The sequence below is a fragment of the Xenopus laevis genome, chromosome 5S (genome assembly GCF_017654675.1).
Source record: "Xenopus laevis strain J_2021 chromosome 5S, Xenopus_laevis_v10.1, whole genome shotgun sequence".
NCBI classification, from domain to species: domain Eukaryota; kingdom Metazoa; phylum Chordata; class Amphibia; order Anura; family Pipidae; genus Xenopus; species Xenopus laevis.
Genome location: NC_054380.1, coordinates 138,496,288 through 138,522,000, shown reverse-complemented (window position 1 = coordinate 138,522,000; position 25,713 = coordinate 138,496,288). Strand labels below are relative to the sequence as shown.

Here is a 25,713-nt window from a genome sequence, read left to right as displayed (position 1 = left end):
TACCAATAATCCGAATTACGTACTAATCAGCCTTATTTTGTAATATATATATTTATAGTATATTGTGTGTCTTTGCCACAAGGTGGCCATACACGGGCCGATAAAAGCTGGAGACAGACCGAGTCGGCAGCTTATTGGCTCCGTGTATGGGGGCCCCCGACGGGCTTCCCTGATCGAGATCTGGCCGAAAGTGGGCCAGATCTCGATCGGATGGGACTAAAAATCCCATCGGATCCCGGCTGCATCTGTTCGTTGATGCCGTCCCGCGATCCGACCGCCCGTTCGCTAGGATCCGATCGTTGGGCCCTAGGGCCCACGATCGGATCAGCCCGATATTGTGGGCATATCGGAGGGAGATCCGCTTGTTTGGCGACATTGCCAAACGAGCGGATCTCTCCATGTATGGCCACCTTAAGTCTAAAGCATGTGCAGTGAATAAACAAAGATGACAGGGAACTGGGGCATCTTTGAAGGCAAATATCTTCCCCACTAAAGGGCTGTGGTTGCCTTCGGCTGGTACACAAGCCCAAAACATAATGTACAACATTTCTGCCCAACTTCTTTAGTTTAGCTTTAGTTCTCCTTTAAAACAAATATTATTGTGTGCCCCATCTGGAATGTATCTATAGTTGGTGAAACACTTTTTAGATTATAGGCATCATTTAAACCAAAGCTATAGTCAGTATCCCTGCATGAATTCTCTCTCTCTCTCTCTATATATTAATACGGAAGGTACCCGCACTCTGTCTTTGACTTCCACTTTACGGGTGCTTGGCCAAGTAAATGTATATAATTGTTGAAGAGGGACCAGCACACCAATTTTTTTAAATTCACCAAATATTTATTGCAACATCACTGTGCTTCCATAAAAGCACAGTGATGCTGCAATAAATATTCTTGAATACACTCTTGAACAATTATATATATATGTGTGTTTTGTATACCAACTTTTATACATTATACAATCCAGTAAGAGCAGAGATAAAACAGTGTTGTGTATAGTGTATAACATCCCTGACAAACGCAGCAAATTAAATGCAGAGTAAACATCAAGTATAATAACATAGTATGTCACAAATACATTTTGTGAACCTAGTGGAAGCCTTCACCTCAGAAAATATATTTCCCCAAAATGTAAGGTCATGTGATTAAATGGAGCAGATACAGACAGACAGATACAGAGGTTAGTCTCTCTAAATAAAAACACACACACACCAGTGTTTCCCTGCTCAATTTCACCCACTGTCCTCCTCCCTGTACTTTAGTTTTGTCAGCAGAATTCCATGTGAGAAGCACATCTTGGCATGTCAGTCAGGTCAGGAAGGGGTAAACCTGCAGCAAGTTGACTCAGATTAAATACATATTTCTAACCATGGGATAAAGGGAGCTACAAATAGTTATACACAATACACAAATAATTGTTCCCTTCTCATTGCCTAAAGGTGGCCATACACGGGCCGATAAAAGCTGCCGACAGACCAAGTCGGCAGCTTATTGGCCCGTGTATGGGGGCCCCGACGGGCTTCCCGATCGAGATCTGGCCGAAAGTCGGCCAGTTCTCGATCGGATGGGGTTAAAAATCCCGTCGGATCGCGGCCGCATCTGTTCGTTGATGCGGTCCCGCGATCCGACCGCCCGTTTGGCGAACGCTAGGATCCGATCGTTGGGCCCTAGGGCCCACGATCGGATCAGCCCGATATTGCCCACCTCAAGGTGGGCATATCGGAGGGAGATCCGCTCGTTTGGCGACATCGCCAAACGAGCGGATCTATCCGTGTATGGCCACCTTTAGTCTCTGAATGTATATGCAATCTTTCAGTGATATAATAAATAAATATAAATATATATGAGCAACTGGCAACCTGGTTTGTGGAATAAATAAATATCTATAACTACTTGGCATCTTTTTAACTCACTGTAGTCCTGGAGATGCTGCACATGGCTAAACCTGAGCTTCCATTTAGCATACAGCACTGCCACTTCTTCCAGGGAGATCAGCTCTGATCTGTGCAGGTCCCGCCCCCTCCCGTTCCTCAGTCAGCTGATCTCTCAGCCCGTGTGAGACTACGGGAGCTGCAAGTGAAACAAAGTTACTGATTTCTATTGCAAGGTATTGCTAGAATCAGTCTTTCAAATCCCCCAGTTTTAATGATATTTACCGTGCTGGGTGCTGGTTTGGGGAGCCTTCATTAAAATCCACCCATGACCATTAACTTTCAATTAGTTATAGAATGGCCAATTCTCATCAACTTTTTAATTGGCCTTCGTTTTGTTATTTGTTATTGTTTGGAGTTATTTGCCTTCTTCTTCTGAATTGTTCCAGCTTTCAAATGGGGGTCACTGACCCCATCTTGAAAACAAATACTCTGTAAGGCTACAAATGTATTGTTATTGCTGCTTTTTATTCCTCATCTTTCTATTCAGACCTCTCCTATTCATATTCCTGTCTCTTATTCAAATCAGTGCATGGTTGCTAGGGTAATTTGGACCATAGCAACCAGATGGCTGGAACTGCAAATTAAAGAGCTGCTGAATAAAAAGCTAAATAAGTCAAACAGCACAAATAATAACAAATGAAAGCCTCAGAGTCTGTACATGAAGCTAAAGGTGAATTATTAGTCAGTATGTGTCGAGCTGTGGCCCCTCAGCACTAACAGTCTATAGTACAGCACAGACAGTATAAATGGAGCAGCAAGTGTAACTCTCTAATGCCCCACACGGAGAGATATAATATATAACCTGTCATATAGAAGACTATTATAATCACAATGTACAATAACAACGCCCCTGTCTACAGGAGAAACAATTACCAGACTGTCAGTACCACAGAGCGGCACAGCGCGTCGCTATAGAAACTGCACTAACCCCCGCCCCACCGTCACAGCCTCCAACCAATCACCTCACGCCTTAGAGGTTACTAGCATTTCACGGTTGCTGCGGCAACCCCTATCCCGAGCCCTGATAGGTCAGCTCGCTCGCACCTGCTCCATCTCTAGCCTCTTTTGTATCAGTAAAGGTAATGCTCGCCTCTGCCATCGCCTGAACTAAGTTAACGTTGGTGGAAGAGGTAATTAGTGCTGAGATAAAACAGATGGGGTGAAGTAGTGCAAGAGCGAAAGGGGCGGTGGAGGGTTCTCGGTCTCCCCTCTGCTTTTAGTGAATGGAATCGCTGGTAGGGCGGAGCTCAGAGGTGGGCGTGTTGTGTGGGCGGGGCTGGTTCAGCGCTGCGAGTGGGCGGGTCGATGCGTTGCAGTTGGGTGAGAGTCAGTGGCCGGTGCGTGTGGCGTCTCTGCTGCTCCGTGTGAGAGGGAAACGTGTCAGCGCTGAGGGAGGCGAGGGAGTGACGGTAGGTGCAGGTGTAACGGGCGGAGGAATAGCGGCAGCAGCAGATGTAGGAACAGATGGAAGAGACGCTGTGGGCGGGTGAGGGGCTGAGGCAGGACTGGAGCTGCTGCTTCTCAGTAATTGCTGAATAATCAATGTATTTAGCGTGTGGGCTGAACGGCCGACCCCCTGTCTCTTCTAATCACAAGATCTTTCTCCCCCTGCCCGAGACTCTGCCTATTATATTACATCTACTATCTACTTCTTCTTCTTCTTTACTCACTGTCCCGCTTTTACTCAATGTAACCGGCCCCGGGCATTCTGGGAAATTGGAATCTACTGCCTGGATTGTACTCACTGCTCTCACTACTCACTACTCACTCAGTTGACTCTCACTCACTACTCTCCCACTCACTCACTCACTGGGCTCCCACTCACTGGACTCTCACTGCACTCACTGCTCTCCCACTCACTCACTACTCACTCACTGGGCTTTCACTCACTACTCTCCCACTCACTGCTCTCTCACTCACTGGACTCACTCACTGCTCCCACTCACTGGACTCACTGCTCTCCCACTCACTGCTCTCTCACTCACTGCTCCCACTCACTGGACTCTCACTCACTGGAGTCTCACTCACTGCTCCCACTCACTGCTCCCACTCACTGCTCTTGCCTTCATTACTCACTGGCACTGCACTTGGCATTATTGGGCACTGGCATTGCATGAGATATCATTGGCCACTGTTGAGTATTGAATTTCCATGTAATAAAATGAGGCATTAGATGATTAGAATGTGCATTTGGCAATGAAACTTGTCATTAGTGTAAGTCCATGTGACATTCTGGGCTATTAGAATCACATGTGCCATTGGGCAGAAGACAGTTGCATTGATTTCTCATGGTCCCTCTCTTCCCTATTGTCAGTATAGATAACTGTATATCATGGCATGAATGGAAGTATTTTCATACAGAGAGTATATATGGAGAGTTTATTTAGAGAGTATATGGAGCGTGTATATGGAGCGTGTATATGGAGCGTGTATATGGAGCGTGTATATGGAGCGTGTATTTGGAGCGTGTATATGGAGCGTGTATATGGAGCGTGTATATGGAGCGTGTATATGGAGCGTGTATATGGAGCGTGTATATGGAGCGTGTATATGGAGCGTGTATATAGAGACATGAGGCAGGAAGCCACGTGTAGCAAAATTAATCGGCTTATGACAGTGACTCAATGTCCAGCAGTAACAACTCCTGTATGACTTACAGTACAGCATTCATTAGATCTGTGGGATCTGTGGGATCTCTGGAGCTGCCCAGAGGCCTGTGTGTAGAACAGTAATACTGATATCATTGCTACAATGTCGGCCCCTTACTCACCCTGCTTTTATTTAACCCATAGTCTCATTGCTCCCATGTTGCCTTCATGTGCATCACATCCTCTGACACTGATTCTGCTGTCTGGTCATGGGCCTCATATCACCTCCAGGAATATCTATCTATCTATCTATCTATCTATCTATCTATCTATCTATCTATCTATCTATCTATCTATCTATCTATCCTAGATTGCTACTGTGTCAACTGTAGCTTATTTTATTTAAATATACTATGAGGACAACTGGCCGTGTCAGACACAATGTGTACAGACCTGTATGTGTAACAGGCATTTTATGCTTCTGTGTGACATTCCCCATTGCCTTTCTTTCATTAGAGAAACTGGCTGCTTTTTCAGGCCCACGTTGTGTGTGTATTCTGCTGCTGCTGCTGTTTATTAAACTCTGAGTGATTGGGATACAGGATCAGAGGGCCGCCGACCTAAGTGTATTGCACCATTTCAGCTGTACATTTATTTAAACTGCCAAATGTTTCACCGCAAAAGGATAAACAGTGTTGTTGTGTTATCATTGCACGGCTCAGTGAACGTTGATTTTATATGTTCTATTCCTTAACACTTTGCTTCTGGGAATTCCATCCGTGCTGGTGGCAGAAAAAGAATTTGATGGGCCTGGCTGTTCTCTGTTCTCAGCTATAAGAAAATACAGCAATCTTCCTTTTGGGTCCATCATTGCTCAGTGCCCACTGTAGGTCACACTCATTACTCTGCATGTTTGTGTACCAGGCAATCTGAAACTATCTATGGTTCTCTTTTAATAAAGGGCCAGTCTGGTCCTCCCTATACAAGGAATATTGTTAAAAGGGTTGTTCACATTTGAGTTAACTGTTAGTATGATGTAGAGGGTGGTATTCTGAGACAATTTGCATTTGGTTTTCATTTTTTATTATTTGTGCTTTTTTGATGTATTTTTTATTCAGCAGCTCTCCAGTTTGCAATTTCAACAGTCTGGTTGCAAATAGGGATGCGCCAAATCCGCAATTTGGGATTCGGCCAAATCTTTCGTGAAAGATTTAGCTGACTACCAAACCAAATCCAAATTCTAAATTGCATATACAAATAGGGTTGCCACCTTTTCTGGAAAAAATACCGGCCTCCCTATATATTTATCTTTTTTCCCTATTAATAACATTGGGATCACTGACCTTCCTATATATTTATCTTTATTCCCTATTAATAACATTGGGATCACTGACCTTCCTATATATTTATCTTTATTCCCTATTAATAACATTGGGATCACTGACCTTCCTATATATTTATCTTTATTCCCTATTAATAACATTGGGATCACTGACCTTCCTATATATTTATCTTTATTCCCTATTAATAACATTGGGATCACTGACCTTCCTATATATTTATCTTTTTTCCCTATTAATAACGTTGGGATCAACCATCAATTTTTACTGGCCAGGCCAGTAAAATACCTGCCAGCTGTCAACCCTATATACAATTGAGGGTCTGGAAAATAAAAAGTGGGAAAAATCTTTTTACGTCCTTGTTTTGTGATGAAAAGTCAAGTGATTTCCCTTCCTGTATCTAATTTACATATGCAAATTAGAATTAGTTTTCGACCAGGCTCATGGAGTCGGCTGAATCCCAAGACGAACCATCCCTAGTTGCAAGGTTCTAAAAATACTTTAGCAATTAATGCATTGATATGAATGAGACTGAAATACGAATAGGAGAGGGCCTAAGGAGGAAGATGTAATCAAAAGTAGCAATAACAATAAGTGTGTAGCACTTGTTTTTTTTAGATGGGGGTCAGTGACCCCTGTTTGAAAGCTGGAAAGAGTCACTAGAAAAAGGCAAATAAAGCTATAAAAGAAATGAAGACCAATTGGCCTTATTATAACATACTAAAATTTAGCTTAAAGATGAACCACCCCTTTTGGTATATAATATGCCCATCCAGGCCATGCTGTTGCAATGTGAATTACTTTCCTTTTACTCCATGTTTCTGTCAAGGTAATTTGGTGGTGGTTTGCAATTGAATTATTTGTCTTGTGTACATGGTCAGCCGACTGCCCTATATTAGGTCCTCAATGACCTTGGCCACCTGCTGGAGGGCTGCATCACTAAAGCTTTACAGTTCGACTAGGTCTTGGCAACTTGAGACCAAGTAGAACCTGAGAATCGCCATCCCCATTCAGTGTGCTGATGAGAGTTGAGTTGAAATTCTTAATCCATATGTTTTTTATTCAATTGGCTTTGGGTATAATTTGTGTAGTGTAACTAGTGCAAGAATAAAGATCTGGATGTGGCTGTAATAATGGTACAGTTAACCCCATAACAATGTGTTTATGTGCTGTATTCTTGTATGAGTTTTTTTTGTGAACTACTATAAATAGTATGACTAGATAAAGGATATTTTAAATACTCCTATATTTATTGAGTCAAAATACTCCATATCCAGTGTCTACATTTTCACCCCCCAAATTACAGGTGTCATGTCAAAGTAACGCTTGTCTTCTTTAGAACTCATTGTCATGTGATCTTAAAGGGCTTGTTCACCTTCAAACACTTTTTGCAGTTTAGTTGTTTTCCGACAGTTCAGCAGAAATAGACTGTTTGCAATTAGTTTCTATTTGTGATCGTTTTTCTAATATTGAAGTGTAAAGTTTACTTTTTCACCTTCTGGGAAGGAGGTCGCCGACTCTGTAACTATTCTAAATTTATACATTTAGTTGAAACATTTGTTATGTTTGTTCCTGCGGAACAGAATCCCTGAGTTTCATTAAAGGCAGCTGTCATAATTGATACAATAGTTGCTGATATTCCACAAATACTGCTGAGACATGTAGCAACTAATTGTATCAACTAAATGTAGCAAATGATAACAGTTCAGATTCTCCTGGATCACTGAGCCGCCAGACTGAAACACCAGAGACGCCAACATTCAACTTTAAAGGAGAAGGAAACCTAGTCGGCGCAAAAACCCCCCCCCCCTCCCGTGTGTTGCCCACCCTCCCTCCTCCCCCCTGGCCTACCTGTCCCGCTGGGCAAATGCCCCTATCTTGTTACTTACCCTTCTGCGCAGGTCCAGTCCAGGGAGTTCACCGACGCCATCTTCTTCCAAGCGATCTTCTTCCTGCTTTGAACGGCGCATGCGCAGTAGGAGCATTTCGCCGGTACGATCTACTGCGCATGCGCCAAAACGTCGGTCACAGCAGGAAGAAGATCGCGTGGAAGAAGATGCCGTCGGTGGACTGGACCTGCGCAGAAGGGTAAGTAACAAGTTAGGGGCATTTGCCCAGCGGGTGACAGGTAGGCCAGGGGGGATGAGGGAGGGTGGGCAACACACGGGAGGGGGGGAAGGTTTTGCGCCGACTGGGTTTCCTTCTCCTTTAAACTTCAGTTGTGGACAAACGATAACAAAAGAGAAATGGAAAGCAATTGAAAAAAAGTCTTTATTTCTGGTGGCCAAAGTTAATGTCATATGAATCGAAGGTTTGTATGATTTTCGGACCCGGCAATTTTCGTACCCTGGTGATCAGTCGTTTAGTTGTTGGGAGAGATTAGAAGATTTCTGTCGGCTAACGATAATTTCTCTGCATATCAATGAGTGACTGTCACTTCTATTTGTCGGACATCACTTTCCTACGGTTGCTGTCAAGGGCAGAACATCATCTGGTTTGTTCTTTTACTACTTTATTTAATCTGGATGGTTAGTGGCAGGTTTGAAGATTATCCCGTAGCCAAATCTGTACATCTGTGGCCATCTTTACTCTGTCACGTAATAACCATGAACCCAGGCTCTAGCTGTCAGTTTTTAGGTAATTATTATATTTATCTGCAGGGCTGTACAATTGTGAGGCCATGTTAATATAAGTCGTTACTGCAGATACAGTGATACCGAGGGGGATGTGATCTGAAGTCTACATGTGTCGGCCAACATAACCAAGTACTTTATGAGACGATATATTGAATTGCTAGCTCTTGGAACACATCTCTTGTTTTTGTCTCTGATAAGTGCAGGGGATGCTTGTGTGGCCAGGGCAGTACACACAGTATGTTGCCTGGAGTGTGGCGTTTGCACGGTGTGTCATGTTTTATGGCTTAAAAGAACACATGTAACCTTAGACATTTGGAATTATAGCCCTTGGCTCAATGACAAGGGCTCATACAGTGGTACAGCTTTTCCTTAAATATTCAAACAGTTGCGTGCAATTAGCAGCAAAGTAAGGCAGACAAAAATTATATACGCTACAAAACAAACTTTCTGACATTTCTTTTGTTCTCTCCGACTCCTTTATACCACCTGTCATTTCAGAAATTGACGAGCCTCGTCTTGGAGTAAAAATGACACTTTGGTCAAGTTTTCATTTCACCAGCTGCCCTTTTCTGTAGGCACAAGCGATATATAGAGTCTAGTAGGCAGCACAAAGCAAAATGCCAACTACATATGAGAAAAAACATCTCACTTTAAATCAGAGAAAAGCATGATGCCATGCTAAGAACACAATGGCTGGTGTAATGTGCACGGTTAGCCCTTACATGGTAATCCTGTTGTTGACCTACACTATCTCCAGCCGATGAAGAGCAGCTTCACCTCACGTTAACCTAATATGTGACTTCAGGTGCTGGTTCTGTATCAGCATAGAATCCACACACTTAAAGGGATCCTGTAATCGGAAATCATGTTTTTTTTTCAAAACGCATCAGTTAATAGTGCTACTCCAGCAGAATTCTGCACTGAAATCCATTTCTCAAAAGAGCAAACAGATTTTTTTATATTCAATTTTGAGATCTGACATGGGGCTAGACATTTTGTTAATTTCCCAGCTTCCCCAGGTCATGTGACTTGTGCCTGCACTTTAGGAGAGAAATGCTTTCTGGCAGGCTGCTGTTTTTCCTTCTCAATGTAACTGAATGTGTCTCAGTGAGACATGGGATTTTACTATTGAATGTTGTTCTTAGATCTACCAGGCAGCTGTTATCTTGTGTTAGGGAGCTGTTATCTGGTTACCTTCCCATTGTTCTTTTGTTTGGCTGCTGGGGGGGGAAAGGGAGGGGGGTGATATCACTCCAACTTGCAGTACAGCAGTAAAGAGTTATTGAAGTTTATCAGAGCACAAGTCACATGACTTGGGGCAGCTGGGAAATTGACAATATGTCTAGCCCCATGTCAGATTTCAAAATTGAATATAAAAAAATCTGTTTGCTCTTTTTAGAAATGGATTTCAGTGCAGAATTCTGCTGGAGCAGCACTATTAACTGATTCATTTTGAAAAATTTTTTTTTTCCCATGACAGTATCCCTTTAAGGTGGCCATAGACGTTACAATTACAAACTTTCCTGGAAAAAAAATGTTTCCAAGAAAGGTTGTTCTTTTTAACGCACACGTATAGAGCTGAATGGTCAGATATACAGATAAAAACAATAGAATTCTACTTGTATCTGATGATTCAGCACTAACAGTGGTCGATGTTCGGGTACCTTCAAAGGTGCCCGATCGACGAGCCAACCGATATCCAAGTCTTGGTCGGCTCGTCTCCCACCATAGACACACTGAATATGGTACTAAATTTGTTTTGTATAATATTATCGGTGCATCTATGGCCACTCTTATTCCTTACGGGCTGATATAAGAACCTTTTAGTCTGTGTGTGTTTTTTTTATTAACTGTTTCACATGGTTGTCACATTCCTTTACACGGCCCTCTGGCACTTAAATAGATTTTTCATGGATGTGTATTAATCATCTTTCACCCTTTGTTGCTCTGCTTCCAAACCACATCTTTTCGCGACGTGTATGTGCAAGTTTGCGAAAAGCACATATTTTTGTTTGAATGCAATAGTTTCCATCCCTTGCAAGAACATAGACTATGCTGTTCTCAGCCTGCGTCTTGCACTACCTATTTCATTCTTGTGCCTTGCGTTCAAGAACACCGAATCCTCATCAGAATGTTCAGAATACAGAGAAAATTAGAGACGTCCTTTCCCTTTTTACTGTAGCATTCGTGTATTTAGGATCCTTTAAATCTCTACAGGGCACAAGGGTGATGGTTCCTTTTTATTAAAGGGATCCTGTCATCGGAAAACATGTTTTTTTCAAAACACATCAGTTAATAGTGCTACTCCAGCAGAATTCTGCACTGAAATCCATTTCTCAAAAGAGCAAACAGATTTTTTTATATTCAATTTTGAAATCTGACATGGGGCTAGACATTTTGTCAATTTCCCATCTGCCCCAGGTCATGTGACTTGTGCCTGCACTTTAGGAGAGAAATGCTTTCTGGCAGGCTGCTGTTTTTCCTTCTCAATGTAACTGAATGTGTCTCAGTGGGACCTAGATTTTACTATTGAGTGTTGTTCTTAGATCTACCAGGCAGCTGTTATCTTGTGTTAGGGAGCTGCTATCTGGTTACCTTCCCATTGTTCTTTTGTTTGGCTGCTGGGGGGAAAAGGGAGGGGGGTGATATCACTCCAACTTGCAGTAAAGAGTGATTGAAGTTTATCAGAGAACAAGTCACATGACTTGGGGCAGCTGGGAAATTGACAATATGTCTAGCCCCATGTCAGATTTCAAAATTGAATATAAAAAAATCTGTTTGCTCTTTTGAGAAATGGATTTCAGTGCAGAATTCTGCTGGAGCAGCACTATTAACTGATTCATTTTGAAAAAAAATTTTTTTTCCCATGACAGTATCCCTTTAAGTGAGAATGCTGGGACATGCACAAGTGAGCGTCAGATGAGCTGTAATTCAGATGTTTAGCATATTATTAAACAATTGGAGCCTCAGGTTTTCCTGTAATACAGATATGCCACATAGCATTTAAATGGACAGATATTAAAATGGACAGGTAAGCCTAAGGCCTAGGCTAGCTGTAGTCAGTTGTGTCTACATGTGTGTATTTCACTCATTGGTGAAAAACGTTTATTAAAAAACCTGTAAGATTCACTGGTGACTCCTAACCATTTGGGGGACATAGGTTTGTCTTAAAGCCTTAGCGGTATAAGGGATATTCTGATTTTTATGGTGCTCATTATGTATAATGCATATTCGTGCCAATTTAGTTCTGTGAATAAAGCATAACCAAGGATACTGTTATATTCAAAACACATCAGTTAATAGTGCTGCTCCAGCAGAATTCTTACATGGGGCTAGGCATATTGTCAGTTTCCCAGCTGCCCCCAGTCATGTGACTTGTGCTCTGGTAAACTTCAGTCACTCTTTACTGCTGTACTGCAAGTTGGAGTGATATCACTCCCTTCCTCCATCAGCAGAACAATGAGAAGGTAGCCAGATAACAGCTGTCTGGTAAATATAAGAACAGCACTCAATAGTAAAAATCCATGTCCCACTGAGACACATTCCGTTACATTGAGTAGGATAAACAGCCTGCCTTAAAGCAGTTCCATAGTGCAGCACTGGCTCTATCTGAAAGCACATGACCAGGCTAAATGAGATGCACCTACACACCAATATTACAACTAAAAAAATACACTTGCTGGTTCAGAAATGAAATGTTATATTGTAGAGTGAATTATTTACAGTGTCATTCAGAAATAAAAAAAAATACATCATAAAAATCATGAATCCCTTTAATGTCTTTACCATAATTTGAGGTTATGTTATTCTGATATCGTTAGTTATTTAATACAGTTTTTGTGTTTTATGTTTTTACAGCTTATAAGACTTTCGGACTTTACAATGGAGACAGTTGTTTGGGAGTACGGCTAACGGAGCAGGCAATGGAGCTTACATTCAGTTCTCTGGCTACTGTATAGCAACAAGGTGAAGCCCATGGTAGGGGTGAAGAAAACAAAAGAAATGTGCATATTCCTAATGTCCGTTCTCCTGCACAGGGCTAAACAAAATCTCTCTTGTCGATGAAACTTGGAAACCTCATAGATTTTAGAGCAATTGGTGCTTTGGAGGCAAGACATCGGCATTTAAGAGGTACATGTGGCATTGTGTGTGCTTATCATGGCTGCCTACTTAATCTCCTGTGTCTGGTTATCTGTGGTACTTGCCCAGAAAAGCATGGGGCACAGTCTGTTCGCCTGTGAACCAATCACATTAAGAATGTGTCAGGACCTTCCTTATAATTCCACCTTCATGCCAAACCTTCTGAATCATTATGACCAGCAAACTGCGGCTTTAGCAATGGAGGTAAGTGCCTATCATTTGTAATAATTCTCATCAAAAAATCTGCTTTATCCCTTTTCAAACACATTCACACAGGTCTCTGTACAACACAGCATATTATTTCTCCAATTAGCCTTCTTTAATGTGCTGTGCAAATAGCCAAAAGCAACACACATAATAAGAATAATATATTTATTTAGAATACATTTTTATCTTGTAGGATCTCTACCGTCTTTGAGAACCAAAGTGAATTGTCTTTAGACGTATTCAGAAAGTCATCAGATTTAATTTCATGTGTTGCTTTAGACTCAAAGGAGGGGACGGCACATCCTGAAACTCCATCTATTGTAAATGAATATTGTCCCAATGTAACCCGGTATTATTTACCAGCGTGCAGACAATCGTGCTCTATCCTGCACCTTTGCAGATAACGTGTTCCTCCTCGAGATTAGACTAAAGCCTTTGGTTCCGGTTTGTAGCTTTTGTATTGGCCGTTTTTTTTATTTAGAGAACAAGAACCAAAAGATAGAACTTTTATGAGAAAGGGAGGTATAATAAAGGGAAGTTACTGTATACTGTACCTGACAAATACAGCATTGATACTAGTTATCAAACTAATATTGATTATATGGAAGTCAAATAGAATGTGACCGCTCTAGACCCACCACTCCGTATCCCTCCAATCAGCTCCACGTGCTCAGCCACCTGTAATATAGGTCCAATGAGCAGATCAGACGGCACTCCGGATAAAATTTAAGGAAGTGATGAATATCTCTCTGTATGCCTATGATTAAGGGAATGTTTCCCAAAACGTGTAAGGCGATGTTGTTACCCTAATTTTGCAATAAACTTCTCCTAATTTTATCCGGAGTGCCGTCTGATCTGCTCATTGGACCTAATATCGATTATATAATCATTTTAATGAACAGAATGATTTTAAAGCATAAACAAATATTGTTCCACCTCTAGTGAACCATAAAAATCAGTCGCAGACCAATATGGCCTTAAAGGGGAAGGAAACCTAGTCGGCGCAAACCCTCCACCCCCCCTCCCGTGTGTTGCCCACCCTCCCTCCTCCCCCCTGGCCTACCCGTCCCGCTGGGCAAATGGCCCTAACTTGTTACCCTTCTGCGCAGGTCCAGTCCAGGGAGTTCACAGACGACATCTTCTTCCACGCGATCTTCTTCCTGCTTTGACCGGCGCATGCGCAGTAGGGGCATTTCGCCGGTACGATCTACTGTGCATGCGCCAAAAGTACATTGTGACTTTTGGCGCATGCGCAGTAGATCCGTACCGGCGAAATGCTCCTACTGCGCATGCGCCAAACGCCGTTCAAAGCAGGAAGAAGATCGCGTGGAAGAAGATGGTGTCTGTGAACTCCCTGGACTGGACCTGCGCAGAAGGGTAAGTAACAAGTTAGGGCCATTTGCCCAGCGGGACGGGTAGGCCAGGGGGGAGGAGGGAGGGTGGGCAACACACGGGAGGGGGGTGGGGGGTTTGCGCCGACTAGGTTTCCTTCCCCTTTAAGTGTATGGGGTAAATTTATCAAAGAGTGAAGTTCCGCCACTAGAGTGAAATTCCGCAGCGCTCAATTCATTTCTATGGGATTTTGAAAGGCGTATTTATCAATGGGTGAAAGTGAAAGTTCACCCTTTGATAAAAACGCCTATAAAAATCCCATAGAAATTAATGGAGAGTGGCGGAATTTCACTCTAGTGGCGGAACTTCACTATTAACTTCACTCTTTGATAAATATACCCCTATGTCTCTGGTGAAGGCCATTGCTTGGACATTCCTTGTCCTTGCTATAGAGTAATGGCATGTCAAAAACTTTGGGAGTGATCGCATCATATTTCCATTTATGATATATCTTAATCTTCACCTTGGAATTTCTTTTGTTTTTCTATTAAAATCAGTTACTCTAATTGAGCCTGTTGAGTGCGGTATTTTTTTGCTATTTTGTACACATTTTACCCAGGCATGCAGTGTTTTTGTTTGGTGAGTGCTCCTCCATGTTCCATATATATATATATATATATATAATTTTTTTTTTTTTTTTTTTTTTGTTCATCACCAAAGACCCGTGAATGTGGTGTAATATGATGTTTGTATAATCTACAGACTGCTGCGCCCAGACATCTAACCTTGTTTATTGTAGTGCACACTTTTGGCTGTTTCTCCTCATTCTGTCTTCATTCAGGTGTTGGATGTCAGATGAATGATCCAATATATATCTTATAGGGGGCTCCTTTTGCCTAGAAGATGTATTAGAGCTCACTCTATTAAAATCTATAGAAATCATGTCTCTCTACATGCAGAATCTGTGCAAAAGGTAGGTAGTTTGTACTGGAATCAGCTCTTAATATATCTGCTTGAAAAGGAATTCCCCCTATAAGATATATTGGATCTAACTGTCAATGACACCCAACTGCTGCATGAAGAGAGAATGAACAGAAATGCTGATGCTGAGAGAGCAATGGCGAAGGTAAAATTGATCATTTAAGAAACGGTACAGAATTTTTAATTGATTGTATTTAGAAAGTTTCTTACTTCAGTATGAGGAAGCTCATACTGAAGCGATAGTTCCCCTTTAGTTATGATCATGTCTTATGGTCATGCATAGAACAAATTCTGAAACCTTTTTGATTCCACTAGACTGGCTTTGGAGCCTGGAGGCACCAATTATCAGAACTTCCAAAATATGACTTTTATGCTTTTTTTTTTTTGTAAATTTTTGCAGAGTTCATTATTGTCAACGGTTGTCTATCCCCTCCGGCCATCAAAGTGTCAATGAAACCAGTCAGGTGACATTCCCAGCTTTGAAGCCAGTCTGCTGGTGATTGTCAGACCATTAGTGAAACCGGCATTAGGGCGTCTGTCCTTTGAAGCTGGACCTTCATGTAGATATTTTTTCTGTTATGGACTGTTAGCCGAGTCTTTCGTTTGGGTTAAATACCATTCCATGTTAGACCCACTGATATCTTGTTTTGCAATGTGGTTGATCTGCAACTTTTTGCTATTGCTCCAGGGCAGAATTGCCCTTCTCTTAACATTTCTTCTGTAGTGACCCAAGCCTGGCATGCTGCTATATCTATATAAAAGACACGTAGGGACATATATATTAATGTCATATAGTCGCCTTGAGTTATCATGCATAATCTTAAGTAATCTTCCCTTGCGCTGGTTGATAAGGTATTCTCCAATTTGTTCAAATCGGACTCCATCCAATTTGACATCTTGAAAAGACTGAAATAACTGATTTCTCCAAAAAAAAAACCCCCAAAATAAATCGACTATCCGAATCCCAAGGGTATCCCGTGATTTCAACAATAGCTCGTAAAATCTGTACTGAAGAAATTAAATACTAATCGATATGAGTTCACTATGACATAAGTCTTTAAAAATTGTGACTTTGTGATTGTGCACCACGTTGGATCTCCAACCTCAACCTTTGATAAACATGTGGAGCGATGCATAGAAAATATTGTGTTTGCATAACCCCAGACCAGGGTGCAGTTAGCCAATGCATAACCTGCTCATTAGTCAAAGACAGATGGACAAAATGAACTTTACGATCCCCAGGGATACATAGAAAGCTTTGTGTTTACTCAGCCCTCAAGTAGGATGAGTTTATGGACCAAGTCACCCAATGCTAAACTTGCTCATAGGTCAAGACAGCAGCTATGAACTTCACAGTCCAAATTTATGGAATTTTCAGCATTCAGAGAGTTGCAATAAAAAAGTATAAGTCACTGAGAACAACATGGAGCACTGGGAATTAGCAGAACTAGCAGTAAGCTACCAAAAAGGCTTGGGCCAGAGCAGAAATCCAAAGGTCCAAAGCAAATTGAAGAATCTGCCACCCACAATTTTCAAAATTCCAAAAAAAAAAAAAAAAAATAGAAATGATTATGGTTTCCTTAGCCTCTTAAGGGAACATTTTATATTGGTGGTGAGTATCAGAATAGAAATGCAGAGAATAGAAATGCAGATCATTCCCAAAAAATGTAGACCAGATGCAAAGCTGCTCATTTCACTTAGATACTAGTGTAGATACTAGAGGTGTGTTATTTAGGATTCACTGAAATAATTGTAGTAGAGGTCCGTTCTGTTAATCAGCTGGCTTCTACTACATTGTTTCTGGAATCAGAACCAGCACTGCACAGAATATATAGCTAGACAAATATTTTTTGGTAGCAAAATAACTTACACACCTTCGCCTCGTGTTTTTTTTTATGGTCATGAAACTCCACTGTAACTTGTAATTTCTTTTTTTATTTTAAGTATCTCAACTGGGTGAAAAGGAACCTGCTCATAATGAGCGTGCTCATAAGTGCAGGCAAGGACAGAGGGATTCTGTTCAGAGCTTGCAGTATTTACAGGCCTTCATATTTGCCAGCCAATATTGTTCCCAGGGGAAGGGGGAAAAGAGGCTAATGGAAATCGGAGCATCCCTGCAGCTGTGACGGTGGGAACGCTGAGCTGGGTGTGGCCATGAAGAAACAGCCGGCGAGCAGATCATAATAGGGAGCACTGAATCCTCACTGGACTGGTGTAACAAGGATGTCGGAGCTCAATAAGATATTATTATGCACGTGTGATAGGTACTGAAGAGCAAAGAACACATTCCACTGCCTCACAAGATCAAAGAACTGGGGGTGGCTAGTTCTGGATCACTCGTTGCCTTTAAGGGTCTTAGATGTCAAATCTTTAGTCATTTAGAAAAAAAGTGATACAATGGTCTGTTTATTGGTGATATCTGTTTAGGATGCCTTGCAGAAAAGCAGATGCCAACATATTATTTTATGTTTAGTCATTCACATCAGTCCCTGTGCCAGTTTCACTACCAGGTAGAGTCCGTCGCAGAACCAGTATTTGAGACCCAAACGTGACCGAAACCTGCATATTTACCCGCTTGGATCTGCTACCCAGTCCCACATAAAGAAGTGTTCTAAAATATAGACAATATAATATCAGATAATAAATCTAGATCAGCCCCGCATCTATAACTATCCCACCCTTATCCCGCAAGGTTCCCGCTTTTTTTACCCTACCCGCTGCAGAACTCTACTACCAGGCATGTCAATGTGCGCACACGCACGAGGGGCCCCCTAGGGTCCCCCATCTTTAAAAGTAGCATTGATTAGATGCCTTGTTCCCTACACTCTCCCTTTCTGACAACATTGCCAGGCCCGGATATGTTTAAAGCCACCTAGGCCCGGGCCTAGGGCGGCAGGATTTTAGGAGGGCGGCATGCTGCCCAACCACACCCACATTGGTTCAAAAACACTGGGCATGCACTGGAGATACAATCATTTTTTTAAATTTCCTGTGCGCCAATACCCATTGCTCCAGTCCAGATGATGAAAATTTCCATGAATAAAGAGGAGGGGACAGGGGCTACAAACTACAGTGGGCCTAGGGGCACCCACTATGTAAATCCGGCCCTGAGCATTGCTACCCTGTGTTTTATAGTCAATTCTACTTATCACAGCACCATATCTGTGAGGGCAGTGCAGGCATCAAGTGCCTCTCTACATGCCTTTCAAATGAAGATGGCTACATGGCCTTTAATTTGGGCAAAGTCTTCCAACAGTGGATCTTTACCTGATTTGACCACCAAATTGAGATGATCCATTGTTCTGTCCAGTGAAATCATAATGGGGTCCTAGGAAGACTCTGTGAAAGTGGACTTACACTCCGATGTGGTCATTGTCCATTTGGGTTTTCTGACCTTCCCTATTGATATCCAGTCGATTTTTATCAGAAATCGTAATGGCTGCCAACTTGGAAAGTGAGAGCAGCTACACATGAACCAATAAAAAAATTTTTTTTGTAAATTAAACCTTACGATTTAAATAAGAGGCATTAACAATGAGTGACTTTTTGTGAAGTTTAACATTCCCAGTAATCTCTCCCTTGCATTGCTGTGTGTGTTTAACTGTGTTTAAGGAAATTAGGTCATTTATTAGAAATTACTAAACCATCCCAATTTTCTTTCTCTAGCTCCAACTGAAGATAAATTCCCACTTCCCAGGCTTCATCTTACATGACTGTTTGGAAATAGGCGGTTTACTCTTTTTTTAAAGCTTCAGCCAACCATGATAATGTGAATTGTACCCACGTTGAACATAATTAATTGCACCTTAATTGCTGCGTAGTGTGAAGGAGGACTTCACAAACCAAATTTCTTCTAGTCATTTATCATAGAGATTGCCTTCTTGGTACGCGTTAATTCTTCAAACCATTTTGGATGAATTATTTTATCATTTTTGCTGGCACTGTTTACTTTTTTACTTTAAAAAGCTACCCAAGTTTTGCTCCGTTTTTCCCCCCTTTAATAAACAATATAATTGGGTAACCAATTGACACAAGTGGGATTTAAAATGCAACAATATAGATAGTCCCAAATGCTCTGAATGGAAAGTCCCATGCAAATAAAAACCATACTGAGTATTGTTTGATACATTTGATTGAGGGTCTCAAGGGATCTGGAAACCAATTATCTAGAAAGCTCTGAATTACAGAACGGTTGTCTCCCATAGGCTCCATTTTATCCAAATAATCCAAATTTTTAAAAAAATTATTTCCTTCCTCTCTGTAATAATAAAACCGTACCTTTTACTTGATCCAAACTAAGATATCCAGTAATTAATCCTTAATTGGAAGCAAAAAAAACCTATTGGGTTTATTTAATGTTTACATGTTTTCTAGTAGACTTAAGGTACGAAGATCCAAATAACCGAAAGATTCATTATCCCAAAAGTTCCTGAGCATTCTGGATAAGAGGTCCCATCTCCCATTCTCTTGGCTCTTTCTCCTGGTCGATATGATAAAAGTTACATAGTCACTGCCAGCCAATATATTCTGACAGTCCAGTTATTGGCAGTTGCTATGCATTTCTGACTATAGCAGCCAGCTAGACAAAGACATGGACTTGCTAGGTCATGGTACATAATCAACTTCATCAACCCTACTTGTCGGGGCAACTACACAACATTTTTTTTGGATCCAATACACATACATACCCTTTGCACTCAACCCGATTCCCATATTTTTCATTGGGACAACGGTGCTGCATTTGGACCAGTAGACGATGGCCAGGGGCCTATATAGACCAGTTGTTTGCAAATCAGTTAATTGGATAACTGTTCCCTGCATGTGTGGCCAGAGTATGGGAACCTTTACCTAATCACACAACACTTGCCCACTCTTTTAGTTAATAACCAATTGCATTGTCGCTTATTAGTGCTTTATCTCCCCATTGTCTTTCATACTGTTCTCTTCATGGCTTAACACTCACAGGAAAGAGGACATTTGTGTTATCTGACATTGTTTGGCACAGCTTCTGAACAGGAAATTTGGGATGATACTTCCTTTAAAAAAAAGGTATTTTCCAATTCATTGTACACATTCATCCCTCACCACAAATATCTCAATAATGTCTTGCTGGCAAATGCACCAAATGCCATTGCAAACTGGACCTTATAATCTCTGAGTACATTCTACAAACATTTTAAAAAAAAATGTTTCCATGTAGACCTGGTCAGACTTTGTCTACAGAGAACTGTAAAGATTGGCATTAAAGCTAAAGTAAATCCCATCTCCTTGGCCAAATGCTTTTGGCTTAGACATGGGATGAGTATAGACTGGTGGAATTTTTCTGTGAACACAATGGGTTGTGTGGTTTATAGTTTACAGTAGGGGGCTAAAACTTTCTTTTAAAAAAATATCTATTCCTTTTACTGGATGTTCCCTTGAAAAGATTGACACGCACAGATAAAGTGGGTTCTTTCTGCACTGGATTTTCATTGGACAACAATGGGTTTATTAAGGTCTGGTGGCTTTTATTCAAGTGGAATTTAGACTTGTACAAAGCAAGACTCCTCTGTCTCCAGTGAAAGGCCTGTTGTGCAGAGAGAGAGAGAGAGAGAGTGCTAGAAGGAAGGCTTTTGTTGTCCCCTTTCCTCCCTACAGGGTGGACAGATTTGAGCAGTCCTGCTGTGCCTAGTCAGGGGTCTCTCTTTCAGTGGGAGTGAGGATTCATCTCTTTTTAACGTGGGAGAATAAGGCTTTGTATCCAAAGCATTCCTTGGTTAAATAAGTCACTCTTTTGTCCGGAGTCAACACCCCTTGTTTTGGCTCAAATGTGTAGAAAGTAAGTTTTTTTCCAATAGAGACACCAGTGATGGGAGATATATCCCATAAAAGCTAAGGCGCCATCTCCTGTGTTCTTATTCTGTTTTACCTTGTTGTCTCTAGCTTCACAACAAATGATTATGTTGAATGCTTTTGCTAAAACTCTTTATTTTTTTTTAAAAGTTTTTATTTTCATTTTGTATATAAACAAGGAAGGGAAGGGAGAGAAGGAAAAAAGGAGGTATAGAGGAAGAAAAAAAAAAAAATGCACAGCGTTTATCATAGTACATAAGGAAATGCTTCAGCACCATAAAATTACGCTCAACTCGCTACGAACAATTTACATTCAGCCTAACTACAATTCAAATGTATCTAAGTATGTAAGCAGAGCTATTCCTCGATAATATGAATATCAAGCCAGGGAGCCCACACTTTCTCAAATTTCGCAGGGGAGCCTCGAGAGTCATATGTTAGTCTGATAGAAGGGAGTGTTTTATTAACCAGGTTGATCCAGTGCTCCAGTTTGGGTTGTTTGTTTCCCATCCATGTCATCACAATAATTTTTTTGGCATAAAAGAGCAAAGTCCTGGCCAGAGATCTAGATTTATTCAGTGGGAGGAGATCATCTACAAGACTCCATAAACATACCTCCGGGTTACGTACATTTGGGAACTCTAGGTTGCCCACCATATAGTCAAGTACCTCTACCCAGTATTGTTGAATTGGGGGACAGTCCCAAAGAAGATGCAAAAAGGAGGCGAAAACTCTTTATTTTAGCAGTAGTTTCCCTTTATTATTATTCTACTAATCCCGGTGCAAGAAACCATCATCAACATTTGACCTATACTATACAGCTGCTCAGTAATGATTACCCACTCATCATCTTGTGATACTACACCGAGGGAATTCTCACTTCAAAGGATAATGACAAAGGCTAATGACAATGTTAATGTTGCCCGGAAATATTCAGCATTTCCTTTTGTATCTGCCCTATGGGTACAACAAGTTTGCAAGCCAATACATCCGCTAGTGAAAATGGCCATTGACGTACACTGAATCTAGTCTACTACACACCAAACATGTCATTATTTTTTGGGTATAACCCTTATCTCCGTTGCAAAGGAGCCAGTCCAGCTATTTGCATGAAGCTCAGCCTGTACAATCCCTTCCAGCAAAGGGGGGGGGGGGCAATAAAAAGGTTTTCTACTGTATTTGGATAAAGCCATAAAACAATTTGCACAGGTAATCCTTCTGAAAACATGAATTACCTGTTTAGTACCTTGTAAATCTTTCACACTGACACTTGTTTTGAAAGCAAATATCATGTTCCATTGGACATTTACCTTTTCAAACTGAATTTTTACTTTGAAACCTTTGCATTTTGGCAGAAGATATTGAATGACAAGTAATGGATTCTGTTCTTCATTCCTACCAATAAGGCTGGTGCATTAGGATTATGGTGCACTGGGGGGCTTCATCACACCAGAAATGTTGGCAGAAGATATTGAAGGACAACTTATGGATTCTGTACTTCATTCCTACCAATACAGCTGGTGCATTAGGATTATGGTGCACTGGGGCTTCATCACACCAGAAATGTAGGTCATGCCCACTCCCAATGTGGGGGATCTCATGCTAGTGAAGGATTGCTTGTGCCTGGAAGCTCTCTGTGGAGACCTTTGTTCACTAAAATGCACACAGGCCGACCATCTGTCACATAAATCATTTTAGATAAAACAGATGATCTTCCCATAGTGCCTGTGCACAACATACATTAACTTATCTTCTCTTGACCACATTAGTAGCTAAATTGCGTTTATATGGGCCCAAAAACTTGCCTTCCCTACTTCCCATTTTCCAATGACTTTGGTGTGTGATGCCCCATGTGGTTTAGTTATAGTTTTTAGAGCGAAATATTCTAATAGCCTTGATTTTATGTGCACAGGCCCCGTGTATATACTTAAGGTGGCCATACATTGGTTGATCCAGAACAGTATGTCATAATGGCTGAATGGATGTATATATGAGTGGCAATGTACTCGGAGACAACCTATTGTTTTTCACTGGTGCACATGCCCTGACCAACATGGTACCGTATGCCAAGAGATGAGCCTATGCCTACCAATCAACTGTCCAATGACCATAGTTACTTTGGGTTGAAATAAGACCATTTAGTTCAACCTCTCCAAACAAACCCCAGTTCACATACCGGTAGGTACATAGATACTGACTGTACCACCAACATACATGTACGGGATATTGTAACATCCACCATTTGTGTCTGGCCAGCTTTAGGGCAGAGACATACATGGATATTCGGAGAGATTAGTCGCCCGGGGATTTATCAACTCTTATTCGGGCGACTTATCTCCCCGAACTGCCTTCCCGCCGGCTAGAATCTAAATCAACGCGGGGTGGCACTCTGAGCACTTAGCTTTCCGAAGTCGCCCAAAGAAGAGGTGATTTGTCACCGGGTGACTTAATCTCCCTGAATCTCCATGTGTGTCTCTGCCCTAAAGCTGGCCAGACACTAGGGGCAAATTCACTAAGATTCGTAGTTGCGCCAGGCGCAACTTCGCCGCACTTCGCCAGGCGTAGTTTCGCCAGCGCTCCGCAAATTCACTAAAATCCGAAGTTGCGCACAGGGGTAGCGTAAGGTTGCGAAGTTGCGCTAGCGTTGATTCACTAAGCGTAGCGAAGTTACGCTAGCGATGGTTAATTTGCATACGGCGCCAAATTCAAATTTCAATGGAGGAATACGTAGAATCACTACAAATGCCTGGGAAACCTTCAAAACATCAAATAAAATTTTATTTTGCCCTACACATGTGCCCACTGTATAGGTAAGTTGCCATGAGTCAGGAAATGTAGGGGGGAAGGAGGGGAGCCCCAAAAAATTTTTCGATCTTTTTCAGCCTATCACCCATGATATAGAAAAAACGCCAGCGTTTTTTGGGACTTAGAAAAAATTTGAACTTTTTTTGAAGCGATCCCTATCTACTCTATTGCGCTTCGCCTGGTCTGAGGTGGCGAAGGAAGTCTAGCGTAAAAGGTAGCGTTCAGTACACTACGCGCGTTAGTGAATTTGCGTAGTTACATCCGTAGCGAAAATTCGCCTGGCGTAAGGGTGCGAAGTAACACTAGCGAATTTACGCCAGTGTTCGTTAGTGAATTTGCGAAGTAACGAAAATGCCCAACGCTAGCGAATTGACGCTAGCGTTCGGCGCTTAGTGAATTTGCCCCTAACAGTGGATGTTACAATATCCCATACATGTATGTTGGTGATACAGTCAGTATCTTTGTACCTATGTGAACTAGGATTTGTTTGGAGACGTTGAACTTAATGGTCTTATTTCAACCCAAAGTAACTATGGTCATTGGACAGTTGATTGGTAGGCGTAGGCTCATCTATTGACATACCATGTTGGTCAGGGCATGTGCACCAGTGAAGAGGAGCTGCAGGTCAGAACAATAGGTTGTCTTTGCCCTTATACTTATAGCTTCACAATATGGTTTCAGCCAGATACCTTCAGCTGCTCCATTTTGCCACTTGATTGTCCTCTCTATCAATGACAGACTTCCTTCTTTCTTCGACCTGGCTTTGTTCATCCATTATTATGTAAATGGAAATTCGGAGTTCCCTTTTTTTCTATCCTTTATCTAAAATCTGTTGTACCGCCCTGAAACATGTTGAATGGAAGCAGAAACTACATCGTCTGGAAGGCGCAGACATCAGAGGTATATCAAAATCACGGAGACAGAGTCTCTTACCATAACTACTTTTCTGCCCATTCTAATCATACTAATATTTGAAGAAAAAAAATCCTCTTCGCTACGATGAACATTTCACTATATCAGTAGTAGCCTTGTGTTTCTCTAATGCAGGGACCCCAACCTTGTGTTTTTTTGTTTTTTTTTACCTTTGAACCACATTCAAATATAAAAATAGTTGGGGAGCAACACTAGCATGAAAAAGTTCCTGGGGTGCCAGATAAGGGCTGTGATTGGTAGCCCCAGTTTGGACTGGCATCTACAGTGGGCTCTACTTGGCACTACACCTGGTTTTTATGCAACTAAAACCTTAGCCTGGAACTCAAGAATAAGAACCTGCTTGATGCCACTGGGAACAACATCCAAGGGGTTGGTGAGGAACATGTTGCTCATTAGTCACTGATTCTGCTCTAAAGGTATCCAGCCCTTTCTTTAACCTCTCTATTGTATAAGCCAATAAAAATATATCTGCAAGTGTTATTGTACATGAGTAGATCATTATTTTACAATCTCATTACATGAATGCTTTACTACAAAGTAGTAGGAAGTTTACAGGCAACTAACGCTACATGCGTGAAAGAAAATGGCCCATTGATGTTGGTTTATGTACACCCTTGAGTGTGTCTTCTGACAACAGAGTTGTTTGAATATTCCGTTAGATTTATTACATTGTTCTTCCACAGCCAAATAACCTAAGCTGTATTTGTGCACCTGTCAGACACCTTGGTAGCCCTCCCGTCCATACACCTGCTAATGACTTAATGAATTAGATCACAGGTGGCGTGAGTATAGACTGTTGGACTGACTCAGGGCTGTGTACGGTAAAGGCTTTTGCCCAAGGCAACCATTGTGTATATCAATATCATTAGAACGTGGCCACTGATAATGCTGGAGACGAACACCCACCTTTCCCAGACAGGGTACGGCTTCCCCATATGGCTGTGGGTGCGGACCTACCCAAACCTGTTTCCTGGCTAGAGAA

General features: G+C 41.6%; 1 protein-coding gene and 1 long non-coding RNA gene across 6 annotated transcripts in view; one reads left to right on the top strand and one right to left on the bottom strand.

Annotated features, from left to right (window-relative positions):
* LOC121394327 overlaps positions 1-2,159 on the bottom strand; it is a 28,807-nt gene extending 26,648 nt beyond the window's left edge. The window contains exon 1 of the long non-coding RNA XR_005961667.1: positions 1,917-2,159. This is a non-coding gene — a long non-coding RNA (uncharacterized LOC121394327). The remainder of the gene's footprint in view (positions 1-1,916) is intronic.
* Positions 1-25,713, top strand: part of fzd3.S (frizzled class receptor 3 S homeolog) — a 55,655-nt gene that overhangs the window by 1,554 nt on the left and 28,388 nt on the right. For 2 of the 5 annotated variants that reach the window (XM_018266030.2, XM_041565104.1), the window contains exons 1-2: positions 3,208-3,346; positions 12,360-12,845. In XM_018266030.2, the coding sequence (XP_018121519.1) occupies positions 12,660-12,845 (186 nt within the window). In that variant the 5' untranslated portion in view covers positions 3,208-3,346; positions 12,360-12,659. Of the gene's footprint in view, positions 1-3,045; positions 3,068-3,207; positions 3,347-12,359; positions 12,846-25,713 lie in introns of those variants that run through there. The other 3 variants (XM_041565106.1, XM_041565107.1, XM_041565105.1) reach the window with 3 other exon arrangements.